Below are 27,998 nucleotides of genomic sequence, written 5' to 3'. Positions count from 1 at the left end.
GGGGGACCCAACCAACCCACATTCCTAGTGTCTACAGGGGACCTCAACACACCCCAGGGAAGGTCTAAGGGGAGCCCTGCCCTACATTCCTAGTGGCTAGTCTACAGGGGACCTCAGTCCATCCAGGCAGAGGGAGGCACAGTGGGGGAGCCCTGTTTGGTGACCCGGGACGGTTCAGCTCTGACCCTGACCTTGACCTTTAGCTGCCCATCATTCGAAGGCCAGTGCTAAACTATTTGGGAACTCTGAGCTGGAGAGCCTCAATCACCCAGGGGCACCATTACACACATGTGCAGAAACACCCCCAAACCAGCAGACACGCTGCCCCCTCCAGCACCCAAAGCAGAGTGGCCCAGCCAGCCTTAGCCTACTTTGGAGAAGCAACAGCCTCTAAACGTGGGAAGAAGCCATCACTCAGCAATCACCAGATATTTACCCTGGGTCCCAGATGGCCAAACCCCCAGAGCTTCTCTGCTGTGCCTCGTGCATCCCCTGAACTGTGGAAAACACAACCGTGGCATGAAGATCTTCCCTGGTACTCGTGGGACACCCTGCTGCCCGGGACCACGTGCAGTGGGCCGGCTCTAGGTCCTCACAACAGCCCTGTGAGGTAGGCTTTCTAGTGACAAGGGGGCATAGTGGCTCGCGGACGCGACACAGTTCCATGGCACTGAGGTCTGCCATAGTCCAGAGTTCTGAGCATGCTAATAGATTCTCCTCAGACAGGTAACAGTCTGTTCACGGGACACCCAGAAACTAGAGAGCCCCGTGGCACGCTCAAGTCCATACGGCAATTAGGTGAATGAAGAACAAAATGCCATCCTTTCTGAGCAGAGATTCCAGTCACCTGCCCCTTAGAAATGGTTACAATCGCATCACCTGGGCATCCACTGAGCAGCGCAGAAGGAAAGCCCCTGCCCCTGGGTCAGGGACTGTGTTAGGCACCCAGACTGCGGGCATCTGAGCCCAAATGTCGTCAGGACACTGGAAAAAGATGGGTAGAGACCAAAGCACCCCGGAGAGAGGATGCTGGGGAGGGGGTGGAAGAGGCGCCGCCCACAGTCTGGACTCAGAGGCACTGCTCAGGGGTAGGAAGAAAGATGGACGGAGCATCCCAACCCTTCCCAGAGGAGGGTGTGAGCGCACCTGGGGGCGGGGCCAGGGCCACGCCCTGAAGAAGAGTTCTCTGCAGTGCTCCAGCCCCTAGCTCCAAAGTCCCTATCTAAGGGCGACCGAATCTTGAAATCACACCCATTTTCCATTGCATCCCACAATGCATCCTGCACGTTCTTCTAGACTGCTGGGACGAGCCTCCCCCGCCGCCTCCTAGCACCAGATCCCCCCCTCCCTGGCTCACCCAAGGGCACACACACCGTCCTTCTGGAATCACAGAATTCCCATCCCATGTCTTCCAGGGGGACCTCAGGGTCTCCCCAGAAGACAGACGCAAAACTCTCACAGGAAGTTAAACAACACGATTTGTCCAACTCCAGGGTTCTGGCTTTGCCCGCTGCAGCTCCTCCTAATGGAGCAGGGGCCCACCTGGCCTGGGATTGCACAGCCTCAAAGTGGCAACAGGAATCTGCGAAGCACACTGTGTCTCGCCCACCAGGGTCCGCCTGTGCACTGTTCTGCAGGGACCCCTACCTGGGGCACAGTCCTTATCACCTGCCCGAGCAATCACCTGCAATTTTCTCTAAATACAGCCAAGCATTAAGCCCCAAAGCGCCTGGGAAGCTCATCAGATTGCCTGGTGGGAGGAAGAATGCCTTGAAACCTGCCCTCGGGTAGCAAACCCCCTGCTCCGGGCCGAGCCTCTTCAAGATATAGGCTGTGATTTCTGACCGCCCAGAGAACACAGTTTACTGATTCCTCATCAACCTAGTTTGATAAGGAACAGAGTCAGAGGGCAATCAAACTCACAGCAGAAGTGGGGGATTTAGAAGTCTGAACTGAATCAAGGCACACAAGCATGGCCCCTCTACGAACACATGGTCTTGTCTTGGAAAAGCCAATGTTGGGATGAGTCCTGGTAAGCCAGCTCTAGTATGGAGAGCACTAGCTCACTTCGTAAACATGTTTGTCGACTGTAAGAGAATGAATGGAGAGGTGAAGGGGTGAGGAGATGATGATATCCGCTGCCATCAGGTGGAGGAAGCTGCAAGGCTGAAGGCAAAGCTCACGGCAAGGACCATGCGCCAGGCAGGGCGAGGCCTAGGGGGAGGTCTCCAATGATGGAGGGCTCCACTCCTGATGCTCTGGGCACCTGAACCTGGTGGGGGATGCAGGGAGAAGAAAGCACCACGGGGGAAGAAGCCATGAGAGTGATTGTGGCAGATGGGATCCAGCTGGGACGTGCTCAGAGCAGTGACCAGAGGACGAAGCCACAGGAGGGTGTCTTGCTTCGTAAGTTCAGCCCATGTGGCGCTACACAGCCCGCCCGAGATGGAAGGTTTGCTTGGAAGAAAAGGAAAGGCCAAAAGCATCAGGTCAAAAAATGGAGGCCAAATGCCTGGATGGATGGATGATTAAAGTCATGTCAAAAGTCACCAAGTCACCACGCCCACCCGCTGCCTCCCCAAGCTGGGATGCTGAGATAAACACCACACCACGGGGGGGGGGGCGGGGGGGGGGGAGAGGGAAGTAAACGGGGAGGGGAGGGAAGAGGGAGGGGGCGGGGTCAACACAGGCAGACATGCTCAGTGCTACAGTAGAGGGGAGGGAGGGAGGAGGAAGGAGCTCTTTACAGAGAGAAGAGGTTTGCTGTGGAAGGCAGGTTATCCCCAAACGGTGCTGACTGGTCTGTGAGCCCTTGACTAGCTTTAGGGAAGAGCAGTGATGTAGTCTGCAATTTGACCATGGGATGGAACTGTCCCATGAAGAAAAACTGAAAGAAATTCCCCATCACCCCTGATCAGAAATTGTCTATTGACCAATGAAAGCTCAAAGTTCACCATCAAGGCAAGATGTTCAGGCCAGGTATGGGGACACTGGCTGACATCCCGGGACACACAGAAGCCAATTCTGGTAAGAAGTGGGGAAATGGCGGCCCTACCACCTGGCCTCCTCATAAAATGAAGAGTAAAGCTGTACAAAGTTTCTCACCCACTGGGCAAGGCTGCATGGACCCCAGGGAAGTCAAAGAGACACTCCGGACCCCAAGAAACTGGGGAGGCCTCGTCTGTGCACCTTCAGGGATGCAAACTCACGTGCTAAGGGGGAGGTGTCCCTGGCCCCACCCGGCCACCCCCTTGGGTGTCCCTGGGAACAAAATGGTGTGCTGCATTCTGAGGGACCCCATTAGAAGAAAGCCATGACCTAATGGACTTGGACAAATAGTTCACAGAAGATACAATTTGGTAGCAAACAGAACTGAACATATTCAACCTTCATTAGTAATCACAGCAAATTAAAACGATGGGCTCCTTAAAATAAAAACTAACATATACCTTTATTTTAAAAAAAATGATAATACACTACCTTAACCTCCTACAATGAACCAACATGCATACTCAAAATCCCTAGCCATTCACTCTAGAATCTCTGCCAGTCATTCATTCACTCACCATTCATTCATTCATTCATTCACCAATTCGTCCATCTCATCTAACCCACTCATCAATCCATCCTAGCATGGCTCAGCCAACCTCTCACTCACTCACATCTCTATACAGCCTTTCGCCCACACACGCCACAAACACGTGCTCAGTCAACACACATCAGCTCAGCAAGCTGCTTGCCCTACAGGGGCTCACAATATAACAGGGAGAAATGGAGTATAATGAAGCAATGAGAAGTTCCGGGTGTCAAAAAGCATGTGATAAGAATGACAAACAGTGGGTGTGGTAAGTCGTTAGTGTGACATCGTTTGTGATATTAAAAAAAAAAAAGAAGGTGATGTATGCAGAATAATGGGCATAGCTGAGGGCTGCCATAGCTGGCAAATGGAATCTAAGGCAGGGAGGAGAGGAAGACAGTGGAACAAAGAAAAAGACAGAAGACAGACAGGGTGCAAAAATGCTCTATGTGGTGAAGACTGCCAATTAGGTGTTTAAAAATGGATGCTTATTAAAAACAGAACAAGTGTGCCTGGAAGACAGGATGTGAGGGCAGAAAGAAAGATGGTGGCATGTCAGCGCTGAGCTGTGCGTGTGCCTGCTCTAGGTCACATGACATCAAGAATACCAGGAGCCTTCACCCATCAGTCCCATACCAGGGGACCGGGAGTCACCGAGGGGAGCCAAGGAGAGGGGTAGCACCTGACATCACCCGGAAAAAGATTTGTGTGGAGGTGCACACAGATGTCCATCAAGGGACAAATTTCCCCTGGTTTTGTAAAGTGGAAGGAAAGAAATACAGCAATAAGAATAACCTGACCACGGGGAGGGCTGGAGCCAGGGAGCATGTGCAGGCCGCGCTATCTGCCCACCCCTTCCTCACCCTCGGGAACCCTGAGCTCCTCCGACAATCCCACAACACCCCACCGGCACGGTTCCATCCATCTGTAGATCCTAACGCCCTGACCTGCCCCGTGGCATTTTGGGGACACATGGAACATGAATGGGTCCCATGGGCCCAATTCAACCCGGCTGGCCTCCCTCCCCGCTCAGCCTTCTCCATCCCGAGTTTGTAGTCTTCGGAGCCTCCTGGACTTTCTAAGCGTGTGCACCCCAACTCGATGCTTCCAAGGCCCCCCTTGTCTCTGTGCCTGAACCCTGCGCTCCTCTTCCTCCTCCTCCTCCTCCTTCTCCTCCTCCGAGTCCCCCAGGTATGCTTGGGCTTGTCTGAAGACTTCAGAAGTCAGCTCAGCAGATGTCCCAGGGAGGCAAGGGCCAGGGCCCATCCTGGAGCCTCAGCTTCTGAAAGAGGTGGCCTGCAGACCCCTGCGGCCCTAGCTCCACGTCAGGCCCACGTGGCCATGCTCACGTGGCCCAGACACGTGGTGCTGGGGGCACAGACGGTGGCTTCTGACACGTGAACTCCGTGCCCTCCATGTTCTGAGATCACTGCCGTCCATCCAGGGCTTACACTAGAAGTTTGGGACATCCCCCTGCCACCCCCACCAGCTCCCATACTTCCTCATTTAAGGCCTCAGTCCTGGACTAAGGTCAGACCTCTCACAGCTCCACCCTAGTCTGCAGGAAGCTCTCGCCATCGCCCCCTGCTGTCCGCCCACCTTGCTAGCCTGCAGATGCTCTCCTGGGCTCCGCCAGGCCTAGGCACCAGGCCCCAAAGAAGAATTCAGAAGGCCTTCCGTCCTTGTTTTTGAAGACAAATACAGGCACACAACACACAAATGCACACACCTTGTCTACTACAAAGAAAGGAAACTCCCCAGAAAGAGAGTTCCTCAGGTGTGGGTGGGACGTCAGCACGAACAACTCTCCAAGTCTCCCCACGCAGGCCCCCGGGTGAGTCAACACAGTTCCAACAAAGGCATTTTCCAAAAAATAAAACAAAAAAGAAAGAGAAAAAATACAGAGTACATGGGAAAACAGGCCTTGAAACGGGCTGTGGGGAGCCAGGCATTCGGGACGCCACGATCTGCTCTGAAAGCCTGGACTGAGGTGCACTACCGGGGATTACTTGGGGGCTTATTTCAGAGAGTTGCAAGAACAAGGTTTCTGGTGCTCTGCCCAGGGCACCGGGGTCCCTGGGCTCCTGGGTCCCCTTCCCAGCAACTCTGTCTTCCCCTCCATGAGCCACACCCGAGATGCCCCACAGGGGACCCACAGGGGACCCCAGCCCAGGGAAGTGCAAGTCAGCCACTGGGCTGAACACCCCTTCTCCATGCAACCTTCTGCAGCCCATCCAGGGCTTCAGAAAAGGGAAGTGGCAGCGAGGACACGCCTGGGACCCCTGGGTCAACCTAACTAGGGAGGTGCAGACACTTTCATGAGACCAAGGATGGGAGCGGGGAAGTGGAATGGCCCATCATACAAGCAAGACAGCGACTCCACACCCAGGCCTAGGTGTTCCTGAGCCAGCTCTGCACATTGTGAGCTGGTGGACAGGTAAGGACTGGCCCTCCTACCCCCATCTCACGCCAGCAGGCTGCAAAACAAACCAGCAGGTGACAAGAGCTAGACAGGAAGACCCTCCTTTCCTTGGTCCCTCTCCCCTGCCTTCTCTTTCTACAGTCCTCCTTTTCATTCCTCCACTCACTCGTTCACTCACACAGATTTGGAGACATCAATAGCTCAGCTTTAAATGGAGGGTATCTCGTAAGACCCGTGCTGTGCCTGGCCTGCTCCCTTCCTAGCTCTCTCCCTTTCTCTCATTCTTCCCTGTACTCTTCTTTTCATTTATCTGGGTGCCTAGAATAAGGACCTAACCTTCCTGATCTATTCATTCACTCGTCTTTCCTTCCCGATTCTGATTTTTCAGCCCTTCCGCCTCTTGTGAACCTGAGTTAACAGTCCTAACATTGCTGGCCTGATATTTACCAGCACCCCAGTATTTAGTTACTTGTTTACATTTAAGTACTTTTGCTTTTATTTACACGCCTCAAATGTAAGATATTTTATTATAGTGCTAGAGGATGGAACTTCATTTGGGGGCTGGGACTTTTCCTATTTTTCATTTCAAAGGTATAATGTATTTATCTATTTAAGGAGGATGTATGCGAACTTATTTTCATCCCTGTTTAGACAACTTCTCTTAATTATCCATTTATCACTCTGGTTACTGGCTTATTATCGTTCCCTTTTTGCTTTTTTAATTTTTTTGTTATTCTCTTCTGCCTCCCCCTAAGAAACCTGGGTCTAAATTATCTCATCTATCTTGAGGATTAATGACAACCTCATTACTAATTCTAAGAGATCTTCCTCTTACAGATGCTGGTTTATTTCCTTTTTCTCATTCATTTGGTTGTCTCCTTCTCTCTCATTTTTTTAGCCCTTTTTTAGGTTTTCTAACTCTTAGGGACCTCAGGTGCTCCGGATGAGATAAGCACAAACTCCTGGGTAACCCATCTTGGCTATAGGGTACATTTCCATTTCTAATTCAGCCATTCATTTATTCATTCATTCTTTCTGTCACTCTTTCATTTGAATATTTATTCTTTTATTTATGGACCTCAGGTGCACAGAATTGGATTAACCATAATCTGAGACCCCTCAGCCTTGTCAGCACTGGTCCATGGGGGTTCTCCTTTGTTCCTTAATTCCTTGTACTGGTGATTCGGTTTAGGATTTATTTAACTACCTCAGAAGCCTGTTGTTTAAATCTTGCTCATGCAAATAATCTTTGATTCAAGAATCCTTGAATCGTTGCTATCTTTTTTTTTGTATTTGTATGGCCCCGTCTCTCACTTATTTACGAATTTATTTGTGCATCCAGTGTTTGTATTGCTTATGTCTGTATCATCCTAATTTTCTGTATCCCTCTCCTTTCTTGCTTTCTGTTTGGCATTCTTCTGTTTTTATTAGGCTTGAGTGAAGTGGATTCATTAAAGCCATCATTGCTCTTCCTCTCAGCTACTCCTTAATTTATTTCTCCTTTTTGATATTTGCTCTTTTACTGATAAATGCCAACTGTTACTATTTATTACATCTAATCAGCAATGCTTATTATATTTTATTAAGTACTTAGGCAGGAAGTGCCTTTTCTTCTGTACAATTAACTTTAGTTCTGCTCTAAATTTTTTTCGTTTCTCATTTGTGCCATTTTCCTAGCTCCTTTTCTTGTCCTCTTGGCTTGCATACCTCTATTTATCATCTTTTATTTCTACCACATTGATTACTATTTCTGAACTTCAGGGCTACAGTTTTGCTTGTTTGTCTTGCAGTGCTGGGAATGGAACCCAGAGCCTGGCACATGCTACACTAACAAAACAGCACTGAGCTACACCCGAGCTCGTGGGCACAATTTGGAATTAATGTTCATTACTTGTGCTAAACAAGTCCCCTCTCCTTAACAATTACTCCTCTTATTATCTTGTCTACTTCTTTTTCTTCTCCCTTTTCATTTTTCTCCATCTCATTGTTTCTATCACTCTTTCAAGCTTTCTTTTACAGACTAGCCCCAAGGGTCAGACAACTCTCAAAGTGCTCTGACGCCCACCCCCTCATCGATGAATACAAATCTGTTTCTCATCCATTCATTCATGCATTCACACGGCCATTCAGTCTTTCTTCCTATTTAAATACTGATTTCTACACTTTCAGAGGGCAGGTGCACCTAATTGGATACATAATAATCTGTGGTTAATGGATGTCCCCTCCTGGCCTCCTCAAGTCCTCTCTCATGGGGCTGTGTCTGCTCAGCCTCTTGGTCGGGTTCTCATCCCGCTCAGAAGCACAGATGGGAATTAACTATAGAGTGCTTGCTTGGCACAGCCCTTTCCTTTCTGTTCCTAGAGAGACATTGTCTTCTATCTGTGTCCAACTACTTAGTTAATATATTTCTGTGGGGGGAGGGGGAGAGTGAGTGGATGTGAGTGGTAGCTATGGCTAGTGTTTAAACTCAGGGCCTGGCCCTTCCTAGGTAGGTGATAATACGACTTGGGCCATTTCTCCTGTCCATTTTTCTCCTTTTCTAGTTAATTCTGTCCAGTTTTTGTGGTTTTCTCATTCTTTTTAAAGTTATGCTTTATTTTTCTATCAATAAACCTCAGAGATCTGCATTCAAATGACATATCTGGATCACTATAGGCTGGTGCCAGGTTCTTTGGGCCCTAAGTATCGAAGGATTCTGTATTGTGTTGGGTGTAATGCGGCTGTGTGTGGGTCAGAGCGTGAGGGATGGGTAGATCCTTGGCTGACCTGCTCACCTCTATATCTGTCTGTGGGTCTCATTACTCCTTCATGCTACCTCTGCTCACCGAATCATCTACCACAGAACGTAACCAAGGCCAACCTTCCTAAGAAAAAACTAAGACAGTCACACCCTTGTGGCCCCTCTGGCTTCTGCCCACCACGTTCATCACAATTTGCACACCCACGACCCAGAAACACGCATGACAGATGCAGAGCAGGGATGTGGTTTATGTTCCTTTACTATGCCATTCTCTCAGGGTTCGCATCCTAGACACAGCAGGGACAGACACGAAACTGGGCCCTCTCCCCTGGCAAGGCAGGCGCTTCTCACTCTGCCCTTCTGGACCCCAGTGAATGGCCATCCCCATGAGAAACCTGTTTCAAGACCCCGGAATACACAGAGAAATACACGTTACAGTCTTCGCGGTGGGAAACGACGGACAGAGTACATTTGTAAATAGGTGGCTTTGTCTACAGCAATATAAAAATATTTTGGCCTTTCAAGGCAAACACAAAGAAATCCCCCATTACCATCGCTGAGTGTCTCAGTCTCAAACAATAAAGAACTTGAAGAGGTTTAGCCGGAAACTTTGAAGACAGAAAACCTGCCCATTACATTTTCCAGACATTTCGAGGGGGTGAGCACAGGTCATCGGAGCTCGAAGCCCATTTTAGAGGCTGGTCCTCAGCCTGCGTTTTCTCCTCTGCCCTTTGAAGGCCCCCAGCTCACAAGGGCACTTCCACGCTAGTCTGGCCCTGCGGCACAAGGCCAAAGAGAGACTCAATAATGAAAGGACCATTCATTTGGAAGAGTGAAAAAGAAGACATTCTCTGGGGTCCCACACTCAAAGCCATCTATAGAATTCTTTTGCTGTAGAGACAACACAGGGGGCTGGGGTTTCCATCTCTTGAACACAAGCCCCAGGTCAGCCTTCAGCTTGGCTCATTGGACCCTCACCCCCAGAGAGGGGCAGGGACCAGCCGCTTAGCAGAAGTGGTCTGGGTAGCAGCCCATCCCTGTCAGCTACAAGTTTTTTTTGTTTTTTGTTTTGGTTTGGTTTGGTTTGGTTTTTTTTTTGTGTGTGTGTGTGTGTGTATCTGTTGTGTTCTGATCACTTACGATTTTAGAGCTGGAGGGTGCTGGAGGGGTTTCTCCAGATGTCCAGATGTCCAGATGTCCAGGGGTCCAGGGGTCCAGGCGTCCAGGGATCCGGGGATCCAGGGGTGCAGGCGTCCAGGGATCCAGGAGTCCATCCAGGCGTCCAGGGGTTCAGGGTCCCTCGCAGATTCCAGGTGGTGGCTTCAGCCAGGAGAAAGTGCAAGTCAGCAAAGAAAACCCCACCAAATATTTAAAGATCCAGTATTTTATTGTTTGATATCTTGATGCGTGTGCATCAGAGAACAAGAGGCAGATATACACTCAAAATATATTAAAATATTGAAAAAGTACTTAAACTGTTGATTCAGCCAGGATGAAGAAGCTGGTGGCGCAGGAGGATAGCTTTGTGGGAACAGGGTCTCCCTACCTCCAACAAGTATTACGCCCAGGAAACCAAGCATTTCTTGGTCCAACTTCCTTGTCTGCATTCCCAGTCACTCACCAGCTGTCCCTAGGGTGGCAAGGAGAGGGGGCGATGGGGGTGACAGGACCAAGGCTCCTTACCCAAGAGCCCTGGGGTTGGGAAGAGTAGGGAGCTGAGGGTTGCTTGGTGGAAACCAGTGGATTCGGGCCAGTGCACAAGTGAGAATCAAGCTGCCACCCAAAGGTGGTAACCCGTTCTCTGCCACACAGGGAACAGTGGCTGTACTCAGAGATGCCAATGGTCCAGTAAGAATTCCAAGAAGCAAGTTAGATGGACGAGGAGGGCAGAGCAGGGAGCAAGGCCAGGAAGGTCAGGTTGTGCGTGGGCAGTGTTTCCTGCACCACCATGCACCAGCCAGGATGCATGGCTGTTTCAGCGGTGGCAGGACAGACATCTTTACCTAATCATGATGGAGACATTTAATAACTGCAATCCCAGGTACTCAGCAGGCTGAGATCTAAGGATCGCAGTTCAAAGCCAGCCTGTGCAGGGAAGAAAGTCTAGGAGACTCTGATCTACAAGAGCACTACCCTTCCTTGAGCAAAAAATGCTAAGGACAGTGTCCAGGCCCTGAGTTCAAGTCCTGGTATCAGTGCATGCACAAATGTGTACACACACACATACACACACTCAAATAGGCACGGTGAAATTCCTCAACCAAGTACTACATTACATCAAAATATTTTCCTTAATGTGAAGGCAAACGTATGTCATTAGACGTTTGTCAAAACACAAAAATACACCACACAAAGAGCAATGATGCAAACTACAGCTCTACCTGAAGAATATCATCTCCTAGCTATCTCAAAACATACCTACGGACACATGATGTTCATAAGAGGGTAGCAAAGTGAGGGGGTGGGTATTTGAGAATTCTATAGGTTTTTCTCTATACTGAAACCAGCTGGACACGGTGGCTCACGCCTGTAATCCGAGCTACTCTGAGGACAGAGGTTCAAAGCCAGCCCCAGCACTAATGGGCACTAAAGTCACAAGACTTTTATCTGCAATTAACCACTAGAAAACTGGGACTGGCACTGTGGCTCCAGGGGTAGAGTGGTAGCCTTGAGCTGAAGAGCCCAGGGACAATGCCCAGGCCCAGAGTTCAAGTCCCATGACTGACCCCCCAAAAAAGTCTGTTCAAAAACAAAGTTTAAATCGGTTCATTGTAAAAGTATGTTACTACAGTCTGGTAAAGGTAAATTACTAAGCAGAAAACAAGGGTGAGCAGGGACTGAACCCCGGAGGCCAGGACCAGGGCTGAGGCAGGAGAGGGCCAGAGTTAGGGTAAAACCCGCTGGAGACTAGTTTCTGGTAGAAAAGGTAGAGGCAGGGACTAAGGAGGACCAGGGGGGACCCCATGTGGCCACCTGGAGGCAGAAAGGCCTGGAAGAAACACAGTAGGGCCAGGGCTCTCAGGTGAGATGGCAGAGGCATCTCCTGAGGAACAGGCCTCGTGTCATCAAGACACCTGTCCCACTGGCCCTCCAGTTACCCCAAAGGACAAAGAATTCCCTAGCCCCCCACACCTTGCCCTGACTCTAGTCTTGGGGGCACCTCAGTACCTTTTCCCCTCCATTTCCAGGCACGTCTCTGAGTCACCCAAGGCCCAGCATGGCAGAAGAAGGATGCATCCTGCTCACAACCCACCCATGAACCCCCTCCTTGACCTTATGGTTCCCCAGGATACTTTTCCCATAACAACTTTATTTGAGAACTTGCAAATAAGCTCATGGGTGACCCTGGGGCACAACTGAGCTGTCTAAGGACCCAAGACCACCTACCATGTCCTGAGCAGTGCTGGAGACAGCCCAGCACCCCCCATGAGCCCTGTAGAGCTGGGGTGCTCGTACTAGCCAGGGTCCTAAGGTGACAGGAAGGACACCCAGCAAGACCAAAGGCTGCGCCATCCCCACGGGAATATGAGCCAGGTCTTTGGGTCTGCTGCTTCTGTTCGGGTCTATTTTGTTTTTAATAGGAACAGGGACATCAGAAGCTGCTCAGGGCATCTGGGTTTTCTCTTGCCTGTGCTACAGCCCCTCCACCCCCCAGACCTTCCATGATCCCAACTGTCTTTAATTAACTCTGCATGCAGACCCCAGGCTGCTCGGCCAGGATGGAGCCAGGCCTTGGCTGGGCCTTGCTTTCAGCACTCCATGTACCAGCCCTGGGCCTACTGTCAGGCACTAAGAACTCAGTGCGGGGCTGGATTCTTAACAAAGGTGAGGGAAACTTGCAGAGATGAGTCACCATCTAGAGCCAAAAGAAACCCCAAGGCATTCTCAGCAGCCTTTCATCAAGATCAGCCTGAGTTTGTGCACCGAGCTCACGGCCCACGCCAAAGGCACGACAGACAAATAATCACCCAACACCTCCCCACCCCCGCCCCTCTCCCTGTGGCTTCACCAGAACATTCTAACTGTGTGTGCATCTTGAGGTTTTTTTTTTTCCCTTTCTGGAAGTAAAAAGGACCTGATCGATCCAGTGTTGTCTCTGGTACAAATATCTTTTGGATGATTCAAAGAAAGAAAAATGTCAAAGGGTTCTTTTGACTAAGATGTTGACTTCAAGAACTACAGCCTGCAGTTACACGAATCCTAGCTTCAGCCCCCCAGCTCTACCTGTCGGGTAAACATCATGTTCTTCCAACTTCCCCTAACACACGTAAGCTCTTTACAGAGCTCATTTCCTGTACCTTGGAGAGGCCCCGGCCCTGGACATTATGGGCCCATTTAGGAAAATAGGAACAGTAATTGGGACATCTTTTGAAACCGTGTCCCCTCCCCTGCGCCAGCCCCCAGCGGCCCCCTCTCATTTTAGTTGGTCCGGTTACAGAGGATGTTTACATGTGCCTCTTCCTGGAATTTCACCTCTCTGCTTCGGGAGCGGGCAATTAGAGAGAATTAGGGCCTATTTGGCACATGTTTTCGTTAATGGACACAGAGGCACAGGCTGCTTTGGAAAGGACGTCTGCCGGTTGTCTAATTGAAGCTGGCAATTTTTTGATTCTTCATTTTAGTTCCCAGGTATTGTAGCAACCAAGGTCACAAAACAAAAGCTGTAGCCCACCATGGTAATAACCAGACCGAGGCCTGAGGAAGGCCTGACGAAGGCATGCCATGACACCAGAAGGCCAGGGCCCTGTGCAAAGCCATCCACAGGCAGACTATGTGGCACAGGCCACCAGCAACTTTGGCTTGTTTTTCCTCAACTCTCTACCCTGTCCATCTCAACAGAAAGTTCTGGCAAAGGGGGTGAGGAGGCAAATGGGGGAGAAGAGGCTGTCAAGGATCTCATGAGCAAAAGGCACAGAGTGGATCTCCAGGGACAGCACATGGGGCCACACCCACCCCGCAATCTCATTGCACAAGAGTTACTCTCTGGCCCAAAACTGGTTCCCTGGCCAGGCCAGAGGCTGACAGGGAATCACATGTGGGGTAGCCAAGCCCACAGCCTGTCCACAAAGGTGACAATGGTCAATGGCTGTGACCACTGACCACACTGGTCAAGTGAGGGCTGGAGGCTGGCCTCCAGAGCATGCTGTGGCCTTTACTGAAGCCCTGACCCTCTGGGGTCTCTAGAGCAGGGGGTCAGGGAGACCAAAGGTCCACAAATCCTCAAATCCTAGCTGGCCGGCTGAGATGCCTGCAGGGACTGAGTCCCACAGTGCTCCTCTGACAAGGGCAAGCCTGCTGTTCCCCATCCTTCCAATAGGGAAACTGAGGCCCAAGGGGCCAAGATCATCCCACAGTCAGGGCAGTGGACCACCCTGGTCCACAACCCCAGGTTAGATCCAGATTCTAGAGCCCCTTCTGGGATGGCCACTGTGCTGAACCCCAGCAGCCCCAGCTGCCAGCTCTCTCCTGATCTCCCAACAATGCCCAAGTAGCCAATGGCAGGCTACGAGGGGGCTAGTGGGGACCCAGACGAAAAGCTGCGGGCTTCCATGTCCTCCTTCCCTCTCCTACACCTTCGGCTGCTGCTCGCTGACAGGTGGTGTACAATTAGCAGGCTGCTACATGGGAGAAACTGAGGCACAGATACCAGCAGACACAAAAACAAGACAGAAATCCCATCCTCTCTTGACAGGCCTATGTCCCGGCTGTCTGGAGTTGTCCAAGTTCTTGGGGAATTCAGGTCAGTGATGGAGCAACCCACTGCCCCCAGAGGCCTCTGCCCAGCCCCTCTCCAACCATGCACACCTGCCAAGGAGTGGGGAGCCCCCACACTCAATAAGGATGACCCTATGTCCACTCACACAACAGCCCAGGAAAGGAGCTAGAAGGCAGAGGGGCCGCCCAGCTGTAGTTCCTAGTAGCCAGTACAGACAGGCAGTCAGCCCTTGGCCCCTCTGACCAGCCTCCTTCCCCAGCTTTCCACTGTGGGGTTCACGTCTCGCCCCTGTGATGGCTCTAATGCGGTCTTTCAGGCACCAGGCCTGGTTTGATCAAATACTTATTTCCAAGCCCAGCCACTGCAGCAACACTTGTATCCCAGAAGACTTGCACAAACCCAGCTCGGGGACAGAAGAGCATGGGTGTCCCCAGGGTCACACAAGTGGCCAGGGTCGTTGTGCCTCCTCCATCCAACACACACACACACACACACACACACACAGAGCTGAGGCCCCACGCAGCTCAAGGAACACACACACATCTACACACAGTCCTTTCTGGGAAGGTAATTGAGGTTTGCTTCTTTTCTTCTGAAGAAAGGGCACCTTCCATTCAGAGCCCGCATTCAGAGGACCTGGGAAACCCATCTGCACTTGCTCTCCCAACGACCCCCAGGTGGCTGAACTCCACAGGGCTCCCCCACATTCCTTTCTGCCTGTGCCTTTGTCTCCAGCCACAGAGGCCTGGGATCGGAGCTGAGAGTCTCCTCCATAAGCCCCTGCAAAGCCCCTATTCACTGAGAGAAGACAAACCAAGCAAAAGGTGGTGGGACGCCCTCCTCCGGCCCCCCCTCCCCAGGCGGGGGAAGGGGAAAAGGACTCTTCATCTGCATTTTTCTCTTAAGCCCAAAGAAATTGGAGAGCAATTAAGAGAGCCAGGACAGTCTCCTCCAGCACAGTCCTCTCCTTAATTAATTTTCTCCCACACACATCTTGCTCAAGTTGGGGGGGGGGGGGTCTGTGCTGGCTGGCCTCTGTCACCCAGCACCTGCCTGAACATCAGCCCCCACCGTGGAGGCTGGGACTTGGGGGTGAAGGGAACTGAGAAGACACATGCTGGCGTGTCTAGAGATTTGGTGGCAGTCCATTTGGGAGAGCCCTTAAGAGTCACCAGTTTTTGCAATGCGAGATCAGGGCCTAGGAGCTGGCCTCAAGACAGATAAACCCAGAAAGCATTAGACCCACCCTAAGCGAAGGCCAACTGAAAGATGGAAGCCCAGCCCAGCCTAGAACTGTCCCAAAGCACTAAGGAGGGAGACTCTTGGGGGGCAAGCTCCTGGAGCCTCAAAAATCCCACGAGGCCTTCTTTATTCCCAGCCCTTCCCTCAAGACTCCCCAGAAGGCCCGCTTCTTCTAGAGGGAACCCAGGACTTGAGCTGCCGTGAATGAACCAGCCTTAAGAACTGAAGAAGAGTGGGTCTACCCACATAGTTCTTTCTTTCAAACAACGACCATGTTTGGAAAGATCCAGTTCTCCCAGAGTTCCCTATGTTGCTCACCTCAGGGATAAGAGACGAGGCTATTCTTCCCTGATTCTGCCTTGGCAGGGGTGGAGGTATGGGGGCGGGGGGGGGTGTCCAAGATTTGAAGCACCAGAGAGAAGGGGGGACCAGTTCTCTGGGATTACATAGCCATTACATTCCATCCTAAGAAGACAATGCTCAGGGCTCCCCTAAGCTTTTCCAGAGGCCGCTTCATTGTCCTGCATTAGCAGCTGCCCTTTAACCCTGTGGGACCTTAATTTGTCCCTTCCAAACCCCCTTTTGTGTAAAGCTCTTGTCCTCTTTTCAAGGAAAAGCTCATTAAAAAATGGGTAGGTGTTTCTTTTCATTCTTTCTGAAAGTCAGACTGCTCTAATATAAATAAATAAATAAATATTAAAAAAAAAACCCCACATATCTAAAGTTACTTCATGTCCATGAATAAGAAACACAGGCATCCTGGTGTCCGAAGTCTTGCCAGATTCTGACATTTTTTGGAGAAATGTACTAACAGCAAATGCATCTGGGGCTTGACTCATAACTTGGGACGTGGAGCTCAGGAGCCCTGAGAGCCTTAGCAAGGAACATGCAGGTGGGAACGTGCGGGGTGAGAGAGAGGCCACTGTGTTCCCTCCTTCGAATACAGCCCCTCAGCCAAAGCTTGCTTCCTTTCCCACACGCAGAGTGGGACGGCAGGGAGCAGGGACCAGCTCTCAGATACCTCCAAATTTTCCTGGACATCTGGGCCCACCTGGGAGAATCCTACCAGATATATCCCCTGGGGCACTGCTTAGCACAATGACAAATGACCAGAGACCCCTCTGCATTGTCCTCCTCCCTCCCTCTGGGTGCCCTGTTGTGTAGCTGGTCAGGGCCTGGCTTTCCACCCTCCTTAGCGCTCAAAGATGGGTCAATCAATCAAAAATAAAAGAAAAAAAAAGTTTTGCTGAAAAAGACTCTGCGAACACTTAAGAATGCCTTCTTGAAATTCCTGAGATGGTCACCTGTAGACTGACGTGCCAGGGACATCTCGACATCTTCAACTGAGAATCTGGTGAAAATTCTTCAATGTGTTTTGCTCCCCTCCCCAGATAAAATGTGCCTGCCTGACAGTTCCTGAAATGACCCCAGTCACGGTATAACTTCTCCCACCCGAGAGAGATGGCCTAGGATGCAGTCAGCCCCATTCCAAAGTTCTGAGCAGGTTGAGGGACTAGCCAAAGAGGGTGGGGACCATCTTAAGTGGGCAAAGTGGCCTACAGCTGTGCCTATTTGACCTTGCCTTTGTCCTTGGCTTAGTCTCCCTTGTAAGTCCCGACAAGCCCCTGAGGGGCCAGCCCAGCAGCCCAGGGCTGAGATGAGCTCAGAGCAGCTTCACAGATGCGGTGTCTGAGCTGGGGATTCAGGGCTCCCTCTGGGAGGCAGCATCCACTCTATGCAAAGTCCCCCGCCCAGCCACGGTGAGAGCCTCTCCAGCAAGCAGTGTTTGTAGGTGGCTCGGTAAATGCCAGCTGTGGAGTAAATGTCACAGGGCAGAGCCCTCTCAGTGCCCTGGACACACACTGCCCCTCCTGTGTGCAGCCTGCTAGGCTCTGTACACACAGCGAGCAAGTGGATAGAGGCAAGAAGAGAGGTCTGGGGGCTTCTGCCCCCTCTGCCCACATTGCTGGCTCTGGTCTAAAACTAACATCCCCATCCTCAATTGCAGGGGGCACGAGCAGAGCTGTGGATGAGCCATCTGCATCTTCTTTCTGCTTTGGGCACAGGATGAAAGCTGCGTGGGAAAGTGGGAGCCCAGGAGGCAGAGTTCTGTTCACAAAGACCCCGGGGTGAGCATCACAGGGGCAGTCTGGACCAAGGTCAGTGCTAGGCCCACTCGGAAGGTCATTATGTCCTCTCCTCCCCTGTCCTCAGCCTGAACGCTGGCATGGCTAATCACCCCACGGTCCTACGCCACAGGACCGGGCCACTCCTCTCCATGATGCTTTGCTGGCTGGCCTGAGAGCCACAGCATAGTGGGGGGGGCTCTCCAGCCCCCCTCCAGACCCCCTGGCCCCACAGCAAGGCCTCATCCTAGCCACCCACTTCTCCTAACAAGCCCAGCCCTTGACAGGCCTGTTAATATGTCTTGAATAAGTGAACCACAAGAAAACAAATGATGAGTTCTGAGGGAATTGTGTGGCTCTAATCCCTGCTTTCTCCATCTGCACCAGCATTGCTGATTTTATTTAAACAAACAAAAACATTCCCATCTCATTGTAATTTCAGGGGTGAGGACAAGGGCCAAGAGAAGAACTCACTCAAAAACCACCATCTGATTAAAGGACATTATCAAAGGCTCCTGTGAAGGACACTGCATCTTCACAGAGGACGACGTTGCCATGGCTGGCTAGAGAAATGTCTTCAAGCACAGGGCAGACAAGACAGCCGGCGTCCAAGGGACCCCCGAGTCCTTTCACACACACGCTCAGCTGCGTTTCCTGAATGCTTACTGTGTGACTGGCCCTGGCTATTCTCAAGAGGCCACACCAGATATGGACATTCCCCACTTACCTTCCCTGGGCCCCCTGTGGGGTGGCTGGACCCCACGCAGGCTGGCGTGACGTGGCAGAGGTCTCCGTTCCAAGCAGTGTCCAGGCCCCCAGACCCTCGAAGTGGATGTGGAGGGTTGATAGTGGCCCCCCCAACCCCAGATGATGTGTTTACATTCTATTCCTTTTGTGTGGTTTGGTTTGGTTGAGTCAGGGTCTCCTTATGTAGCCAAGGCTAGCCTAAAATTCACTGTGCAGGTTAGATGGTCCTTGAACTTGTCATCCTCCTGCCTTAGCTTCCCAAGGGCTGGGATTACAGATGAGCGCTACCACACCCAGCTAAGTTTATTCTTTAAATGGAAAGATGACCTAAGTGGACCTGAATGAAAGCGTGTGTGTTGAAGACGCACAGAACTTACCCTAATCCAAGGCCACACAGGGAGAGGGGTGGCTCCAGGTGACGATCCCCCGGAGTCCCAGGTCACGTCCATCGCCGCTCTGCAGGCCCGTGCAGGAGGTCATCTTTGAGGAGGGGCAGAGAGTTAGGAATGTGGCAGGCAAGCACCCTAAGAAAGCCTCACCCACACTCGCACCCACTTGAGGACCGGGAACACAATCTCACCTGCTTCTCAATGGAGTGGGGTAACTGGTGTGTATGTGCCATGGCAGGAAAAGGTGCCTGAGAGTCGTAATAGCCTAGTACCCCAAAACCAACACTGGCAGTCAGTCAGGGGCCTGGCAGGATGGAATCTAAGCAGCTCAGGGCACAGTGGGCAGGACAGGCAGGCCACGGGCAACACCCACCAGAGCTTGATGAAGAGGGGTCTTGGGAGTCGGCCCCAGGAAGGCAGACCATCTGAGGCCGGGTGTCGAGAGATGGAGACACCAGCAGGGCTGGTCCCATGGGTACCAGGAACCTGTGGGAAACTGAGGCAGTACTGAGTGTTCTGGGCACTGATATCTAATCCTGGTGGCAGTGGCCAAGATGAAGGATGAACTGGGTAGCCACAGGTGTGCACTTTGGCAAGAGAAGCCAGCGGACGAGGGACAGGGCAGAAGAGCAGCGTTCCTGGGGGTGGAGGTTGGGGAGGGACCTCTGAGCCCAGACACAGAGGCAAAGAAGGGGGCAGGGGGCAGGCTGAGGATGGAGAGCAGAGGCCTGGGGGTGGGAGTGGACAGGGCCCTGGAGAAGCAAGGGCAAAGACACCAGGGAGAGAGCAGGAGAGCAGCCAGGCAGGGGCAGCGTCTGCAGAGGTCCTGGAGATCCCCCACAAGTGAGAGGCCGGGAGGCTACACTGAGTCCCGCTGGGGGGGGGGGGGGGAAGAATCCTGGGGGGAGGGGCACCAAAGACACAGACCCTCACCATCTCAAGAGGGAGACCTGTGGGCAAAGCTGGGGACCACCACCACCCCACCACAGACCCAGGCTCCAGGCAGGGGTATCTCCCTCAGTACCACCAGTACTGGGGTGCAGGCAGGGTGTAGAGGGGCGCAAGGCCCTTGGATGACTAGTTTGTCCCAAGAGTCAAGGCAGGTAGACCACATCGACGCACACACCCGCCCCCCCCACCCGACTCCTGCTCCCAAGGGGTCACTGCTCTAGAACCCCGACCCTCCCCATCCACCAGCCGCCCTCCTGGGAAGCAGAGGCCATGGAGGTGACCCAAGGTGACAGGTGCCACGCCCGAGGCTAGGACCATGGGCTCGCTCAGTTAGGATCAACTGTGGATGACGGGGTGGACACGTGAGGGAATGCAGGGGCGCAACCGCGAGGCCCCTTCAGTGGGGCTGAGGAGCCTGTCCCCCCGTCCCCCGCTGCCCACTAAGCCTGCAGCTCCCCATGGCCCACCTAGCTGCTCAGGTGTGATGGTCGAGTCCCTCCATTCACTCACCTGCCCAAGCACACACCCCACATACTCTTACTGAGCCCCACTAATTGCCAGGCTGGTGCTGTGGACACCCAGAGGCTTGGGAAAGGGACAGTCTAAGGAACCCCTAGAGGAAAGGGAGGGAGACTGAGAAAGAGCAGAGGTGAAGGGAGGGGTGATGGGGGCAGAGACAGAAATTCTCAGAATCGGGGTTTGTGGGGGGCTCTTTCCTGGCCCCACTGTTCTTATCCACTCAGATTTCACAGTCCCCTAAACACCCCAAACTGGCTCAGAGGAGGCCTGCATGAGCTCCACATTGTAAAGGCAACTGAGCACATGGGAAAGGGCCTGCCAGGCCTCAGAACCCCAGCCCTAGGCAGGACCCCAGCTCTAGCAGACCCCTTGTTCAGGCTGCTGAGGTGTCAGTATGTGTGTCTCCCATGCTACCCCAGCTCTAAAATACCCACCCATGGGGGCAGGGAGGGGGATGTTCTAGAGAGTTCTCAGGGATTCTTCCCATTATATGATGACTGAATGGAGGGGGCCTCAGGGAAGTCCTCTTTGGGGAACCATGATCCTGCTCTCCCAGTGACAGTATTGGGTGCTGGCTGGAACCACTTCTGGTCATTTGGAAAGAATCTGAGCCTTGACAGCACAAAACCTTTAGCCACTGGATTCATTTGGCCCGGGGGAGGGAGGGCAGTGGGGGCGGGGTCCCAGAACAACAATTTCTTACTCAAACCATCTCCCTTCTCTCGATTTTTTCCATCTGGTAGAAGGTCTGGCTGGATAGAGCCTACAGTTTACTGAGAATACTCTAATCTTGACTGACCTGCCCAGGGGAGGGAAAGGTCCAGAGTTGGTGACAAACAAGGCGAGAATGTCCCGTTTTGGACATGACTGAGCTCCAGGAAGCTTGAGGGTGCAGGAGTAACACCACGGGGTGCAGGACATCTTGGTGGGAAGTGTGCCACCATTGTGGGGCCAGGTTAGTGCTCAGGACCTCCATCCACCAGAAAGCACATCCCGCTGAGCTCCGCCCCCAATGTTAAGCTCCTGTTTACAACCTTGGCAAACTACTAGGTCTCTGTCAGTACTCTGAACCCCAACTGTGTACTTTCATGACTGCCCTTTCATTTCTTGGCCTGGCGGGGACACGCATGGCTGATGGTCTACCCTGGCTCTGATGGCTCTGGGTCTGGGCCTTGACACTTGCTACCCTATGGGCCCTGGCACGGGGTGGTGAGTGGCGCTAGAGTGTGCTGGGGGCCTGGCACCAGACAAGGGGTGAGGGGGCCATTGTGTGTGTGTTCAGAGTGAACACCACCACCAAATCCCTTTCAATGCAGATTGTGTGGCCCCAGGTCCCATGGCTGCCTTCAACTTTCCACCCTACTCAGTGGACTTTGCGCTGGGACAGGGCGAAGGCTTCATTCAGTGACGAGACACAGGACCTTCAGAGGCCAATCCAAAATTAGAAGTGTGGCTTAAGGACCCTCCTCTCCCCTGCTCTTGCCCGGACTCATTATGATAATCAGTATGTTTTTCCTTCGCAGACAAAGAAGGCCCCTTATGAGGCCAATATTGGAACCCAGCAGCTACCTCATTAGTGTCTGCGGCCTCTTTCTTCCACAAGGCCCAAGATTAGCCTTTGTTCATTAAGGAAAAAGGTTGGAAAGTGGAATGAGACTGAAAAACCCAGCTGGCGGGGGGGGGGGGGGGGGGGGGGGGGAAGGGGGTCTTTTCTGTCTGCGACTCATTCATTGCAATGTTCCTTGTACCTAGGGGATTTAATCACCAGCCGGGGGGCGGGGGGAGCTGTGTGGAAGGGGGCAGGAGGTGCAGAGGTTAAACCTGGGAGAAGAGTTAAAAATCCAAAATGGGGTGATTTGATCTGAAAGCTTCCTGGGATTTGTCACTGGGATAATCAATTTAAAAGCTCCCTCCTGTTTGCCTTCTCTTAAACCCAGCCTAACCTGTAAGAGGAGACCTTTTTTCGAAATGAGTTTTTGGTGGGTCTTAATATTTTCTAAGTCTCCTCTTTCCTGCTTTGTTTTCCTTAATGCCTTTTTAAAAATTACTCTTTTCTCTCTCCCACAAAGACCATCCCCTGCTTTCTTCGGCCCTTGGGTCCTGGGTCTCCCATGTGAAAACCGTGCTTGTAAGAAAGCCTGATTCCAATTGTAATTTTCTCATGACTACTTGATTGACTTCACACTTCAGTCCCTCAACTTGTAGTGTCTGGTGCTTGCTTTCCTGTAAGCAAAACCTACCTGGCCCGCTTAATCCTACCCTAATCATCACAGCACGGGAGCACTGACCAGGACTTAATCCGGGCTCAGTTGATCTCCAGGCGCTCGGGTAGTCTCTGTGAGATGGGCAAGTTCCCCAAAGATGGGAGGACCTGGGGCCTTGAGTTCTCAGGAAAGCAGCACAAGGCTGGTGAGAGCAGGTTGTTGACAAAGGCCCAGGAGAAAAGGCACAGAAGGCATGTGTTTGGGAGTGTGTCTGCATCAAAGTTACAGCCAAGTGTTTACCTGGGTGGGAGCCGCTGAATGGAGGAGAGCAAGTCAGGAAGCAGTGGGTTGAAGAGGAAAACTGGAGATCAGGAAGGAAATCAGCAAGTGTGGACAGGCCTTTGGAGAAGCTGGGCTGTGAAGGAAAAGCAGACACTGCAGTGGCTAGAATGGGGGAGGGGAGGAACCTTAGGAGGGAGAGCAGTCAGGAATCCAAAGGGGACACAGAGGTTGAAGTGCAAGCCCAGGACAGGTACCCCTAAGGAGGCGATGGAGATGGTGACATGGTTGGGGTGGGCAGGCAATCGGGAGATGCCATGTTCGCAGCCTCTGCTTCCCTGGGAGGTGGCAGGCCGGCCCCAGGCCAGGCCAGGACTTGTGAGGATCAAATGAATGGGAGTGTGTAAAAAAAAAAGTGCCGGGTCACTTTTATAGTCCTCTCTGGCCTGGATTTTCATTGACCAGAAATGATTGGTCCAAACCCGAAGGATAGAAAGAGCCAAGAGTAAAAAGCTTCTCTAGTCTCTGGAAGACAAAAGATTGCCTCCTAATAGCCTGAATTAACTCAAAGCAGGGCTCCACCCGCTTCATTTGTCACCTTCTAAGTCATCCCTCCACCTTCATTTGTCACATAATCCAATCAGCCCCTTTCAGAGGACCAGGAGCTATTGTCTATAGAAAGCTGAGTGGCTCTAAAGCAACTCAGTTTTTTTGTTTTGTTTTTGTTTTTTCTTGGTCTGGCTAAGACAAAAGTGGACAGCTTAAAAGGGGATCAAAGAAAGTACTGGTCAAATGAGGGCCCCAATTAGCTTCCAAGAGACTGTTTTCATGATCTTTGTATCCTGGACCTAGCCTGGTAAACTGGGCATATTGTCAGCTTCTCAGAAAATGTTTGTCACCTTCATCCCACTTACTGTACTCTGGAATTGATTTATTGAGCGTAGACACACACAGCACCTACTGGGTGTCATTACTGACTCAGAGGGGGCTGGGCAGCGCCCCCTCAGGATGTTAAGTGTCTCGACAATGTCTACAGCAATTTACAAAGCACTTTCTTTAGACTTTGCATCATTTGGCCTTCAAATGCACCTGGTGGGGGCCTAAACCCACTGCTGACTGGGGCTGCACTTAATGACTCTCTTTAAGACCATGAAAGGAGCTGCGAGTTGCACAAGTTAAGTGATTTGTTCAAGGTCACTCCTTTACTAGGAGGGGCCACCTGGCTGCCAAGGCCACCCTGGGGCCACTGGGATTTGATATCCCATTGCCAATACATAATCTGAAATTTAAAAAAAAAAAAACCCTCAAGATCAAGAGTCACAGAGGAGCCAGGGGCAGCTACGCTGCCAGGGTCCTACCAGAACCCACTTCTCTTGCTCACAATATGGCGAAGCTTCCTTGCTGCAGATGTTAAGTCTGGCCCCAAAGGACTGAGGGCTCCAGTGCTCAGAGTTCTCTTTCTCAGGCACCTGCCTTTTTTTTTTAATTATGCAAATCAATGTCAAATTCCTCCTTGTCTAAAGAAAGGGGGCTGCCTGGTTACGTAGACATATTACATAGAGATTACATGTGCAGGCTACTCAGAAAGTGCTCTGGAAATGGCCCATGCATAATTCAGGTTCTTACTCAAGTCTCCCCGACGGAAATCTTTGTGGAGCCCCTACCTGGTGCAAGGAAAGCCCCCCCCATGCAGGGGGGGGGGGCTGCCGGGAGTCTGTTGAAGAATAAATAAGACACATAAGAGAAAGGAATGTGCTGGGTTCAGATTGGCCTGCAAACCTGCTCCACAAACATTTGCTGACAGCCTCCTCTCTGCCCAGCCCGGCTACAGGCTGTTCTATCTCATTTAATTCTCACAAGGACCCTAGCAGGTTGCACCTAACAGTCCCCATTCCCCAGGAACTTTCCGGGGAAGTGGGCATGCTTGGGGGGAGGGGGTAACAGCCAGCATGCTCATTCCAGAACCCCCCCCCCCCAGGTCGCCAGCAACCTGCCCTGGGCCCAGGTCCCCTCCTGAGAGGTGTCCAAAGGGATCCTTCCACTCAGGACACTGTAAGGACAGCCTGGCCAGTGAAGAAGGCCCGGCCCCCGGGGGAAGGAAGCGCTCCAGTTCGCTAGCAGGTGAGCACACGGACAGAACACACAGACACAGGCACAAGCGCGGCGGGGCGGGGCACCAGCGCCCCCTCACTGGGGCACTGGTTTAAGTCTGGGATGGAGAGGGTCCTCTTGGTCCGTGCTCTCCCTGGTCCGGGGGTCCTCGGCGGGGTCCTCATCCTGGGGAGGGGACACAGAATTAGCATGCATTCGTCTTCAGGGGCAGAGCCGGGGGCGGGCGGCAGGGCGGGGGTACCCGAGGTGGGCGGCGGGGGGCGGCAGCCTGGCCTCCGGGGCGGGTCCTGGACGGGGCGGGCGGGCGGCGACGTCACTCCTGCAGACCTGCAGCGGAGAGAGCCGGGTGAGAGGATGGCCTCTGCCGGCCAGCGCGGGAACAGCAGCGATCGGGAGGGGCGGGAGGCGAGGGAGGGAGGGAGGGAGGGGCGGGGAGGGGGAGCGGGAGGGGGGAGGGGGAGGGAGGGCCTAGGGGTGACGTAGCCGGAGGGGTGGGGGCGGAGGAAAGAGGAGGGAGGAGGGGGAGGGAGGAGGAGGGAGGAGCCGAAGCAGGGAGGGGCGGGAGAAGAGGGGAGGGGGAGGGGCGAGCAGAAGTGGGAGGGCCCAAAAAAGGCAATGGGAGGGGGTAAGGATAACTTGATTGACAAGGCACGCGGGTGAGCGGTGTGCGCATGCGCGCCTCGAAGCCCCGCCTAGCGGCCCAGCCGTCTTTTGCGCCCCGGGACCGCTAGGGGGCGCGCGGCGCACGCCCAGAGCCCAAGACCGCAGCCACCTGCGGCTGCCCCCTCCCGCCCGCGCAGGGCGCAGCTGCCGGAGCCAGGCTGGCTGGCGCAGAGTGGGCGGGGAAGGGGGCGCACAACAGGTCTCGGGCTCGGGGGCGGGCGCAGCCCACCCAGCCCTCCCCAGTCACGCAGAGCTGCCGTGCGCGCAGCCACCAGCGCGCCGCGCACAGACGGGGGCGGGGGGGGGGGGGGCAGCGCCGCCGCGCGCCCCGAGGGTCTCTGCGCCCCCTACCACAGGGGTCAGCGCCCCAGAGCCACCCGCTGCCAGGGTCTCGGGACAGAAAGCCAGAAAACGCAGCAGGGTCGCCTCCCGCCCCTGGCGACGCCAATGAGTCTTCAAATTCATCCGCATTTCGGAAGCCCGGCTCTCAGCCACGGTCTTCACGTCTGCGGTCTGCAAGACCCCTGCGCCCCAGACCCCCCGCGCCCCCCCCGCGGTGACGTCACGGCTCCTTACCGCAGCCCCGCCCGAGACCCCCCCAAACCAAACCCACTGCGGATAGCGGAGCTGGCGCCCCCCGACGCCCCCCCCCTCCGCACCCCCGGGGCCGCAATGCCGCACCGCGCCACACCTGCGCGCAGGGCGCCCGAGGAGCCCCGGGACCTCCAACCGTCCTCCTCGCAGGTCAACGAACCCAGAATCTTCCAGAAAAACCCCGCGCCCGACCCCCTCCAGCAGGAGAACAAAGGCCACCTCCCCTCCCCACCCCGCCCCCCAAAATTCCGCAGTGCCACCCAGCGCCCTCTTGCGGCCAGCTGGAGAACCTTCCAGAAACCTGCCACGTAGCAGCCCGCTCGCTCGCGCGGCCCCCGCCCCCGCGAGAGCGCCGGCCCGGGTGGGGAGGGGGCTGCCGGGGGGGCCCCGGCGGGGACAAAGGAAGCGGCGATCGGCCACTTCCCCGCCGTCGGAGGCCCTCCCGGGCCGGGGGCTGCGGCGACCACGGCGCGCCGTGCAGACCGAGCCCTGACCCCGCTGTCCAGCGCGCGGACCCCCGCACGCCCACCCGGTCTCGCCCGTCTTCCCCCGGCCCCTGACGCGCGCCCCCGCGCCCCTGCCCGACCCCCGGCGCCTTCGTGCGCGGAGCCGGTCCTGGGGGCTCCTTGCGGGTTTGAACCCGGACCCCTCGATAGGTGGGCGGTCGGGGTCTAACCAGACGGCACCGGGAGCCCCTCCGCTCATTCCCTCCCCCCGGGCGCCTGCGCCACCCCACAGCTGGGCGTCGGGGTTGGGAACCGCTGGGCGGTGGGACGCTGCGCCCCGCACGCCCAAAGACCACCGAGCGGCGGGGGGCGGGGAGCCGCAGAGCCCCCTCCCCGGCGCTGCCCCCGGCCCTGCGGCACGCGGAGCGCGTCGCCGCCATGGCTCGGACACGGTCATGTGACCCCCACGGTGGGCTCGGACACCCCCGGGGCAGGATTTTAGACCCCAGCTCCCGAAACGGGAGATTCGCTAGATTCCCATGGTGGTGGGGGGGGGGGGGTCCTGTCTGGGTCTCCTACGCCTCGCCCTGCCGCCCACCCGACTCCGCGGGGCCGCGGGGGAGGAGGACCCGGGGGCGCCCCCACCCCGGGAAGATGTGCCTGGAGATGCCCTGGTGCCGGGCCGCGGCCTGAGGGGATGTCGTCTTCGCTTTGCGCATCCTTGGAGGCGAGGATGGCCACCCACTCACCAGCCTGGCTTGTCCCGCGGGCGCCGGGTGTCGGGAGGAGCCGCGGCCGTGGCCAGCGGAGGCCAGGCGCGCTCTGTGTCGCCGTCCGCCGTCTGCGCTAGGGGCCGGCTGGGTGGGGTTTATATGGGCGCGCGGAGGGGGTGGGCTCTGACGCCAGCGCATTCTGCTGCAATGCGCTCATTTCTCTAAAAATGATTGGCCGGAAAAATGAGCCCCCCAGATTCGATGACAAATTGCTCTAGCCGCACCCAGATTGCAGCAAAGAACCTAGGAAAAATTCTGCCGCAGTGCCCTCGGCCGCCATGACCGACACCCCGAGATCGCCGCGCCGGGGGCCGGCCCCAGCCCTGGCCACGGGGCACGGGCGATCCGTGGGCGCCCCGTGCGGGAAAATCGCCCCCAGGGGGTGGCCGTGCGGGGGGGGGGCTCGGGGATGAAGGTTGGGGTGCCGTGGGCGGGGGTTCGGCACGCACACCATGCACCTAGCTGCTTCCGAGCATCCATCTCTGAATGAGGGGCTTA

At 54.2% G+C, this 27,998-nt stretch overlaps 1 protein-coding gene across 11 annotated transcripts in view; it reads right to left on the bottom strand.

The window, feature by feature from the left end:
* LOC150054919 (uncharacterized) overlaps positions 1-27,564 on the bottom strand; it is a 29,718-nt gene extending 2,154 nt beyond the window's left edge. The window contains exons 1-10 of one of the 11 annotated variants that reach the window (XR_016537603.1): positions 27,477-27,564; positions 25,266-25,351; positions 24,539-25,189; positions 22,934-23,048; positions 19,333-19,455; positions 19,151-19,224; positions 18,948-19,050; positions 10,286-10,369; positions 9,880-10,059; positions 8,981-9,515 (exon numbers count right to left, since the gene is read on the bottom strand). Coding sequence is in view for 3 of the 11 variants with exons in the window: in XM_090344840.1 (XP_090200966.1) it covers positions 18,949-19,050; positions 19,151-19,224; positions 19,333-19,455; positions 22,934-23,048; positions 24,577-24,651 (489 nt within the window). In the remaining 8 variants the exon portion in view is untranslated. Of the gene's footprint in view, positions 2,458-8,980; positions 9,516-9,879; positions 10,060-10,285; positions 10,370-18,947; positions 19,051-19,150; positions 19,225-19,332; positions 19,456-22,933; positions 25,190-25,265; positions 25,352-27,476 lie in introns of those variants that run through there. The other 10 variants (XM_090344840.1, XR_016537607.1, XR_016537610.1 and 7 more) reach the window with 10 other exon arrangements.
* Between the last annotated feature and the right edge of the window lie 434 nt (positions 27,565-27,998).

This window comes from Megascapheus bottae, chromosome 14, assembly GCF_031878675.1.
Source record: "Megascapheus bottae isolate mThoBot1 chromosome 14, mThoBot2.hap1, whole genome shotgun sequence".
NCBI lineage: Eukaryota > Metazoa > Chordata > Mammalia > Rodentia > Geomyidae > Megascapheus > Megascapheus bottae.
The sequence above is the reverse complement of the archived record's forward strand: the minus strand, read 5'-3'. Positions and strand labels throughout refer to the sequence as shown.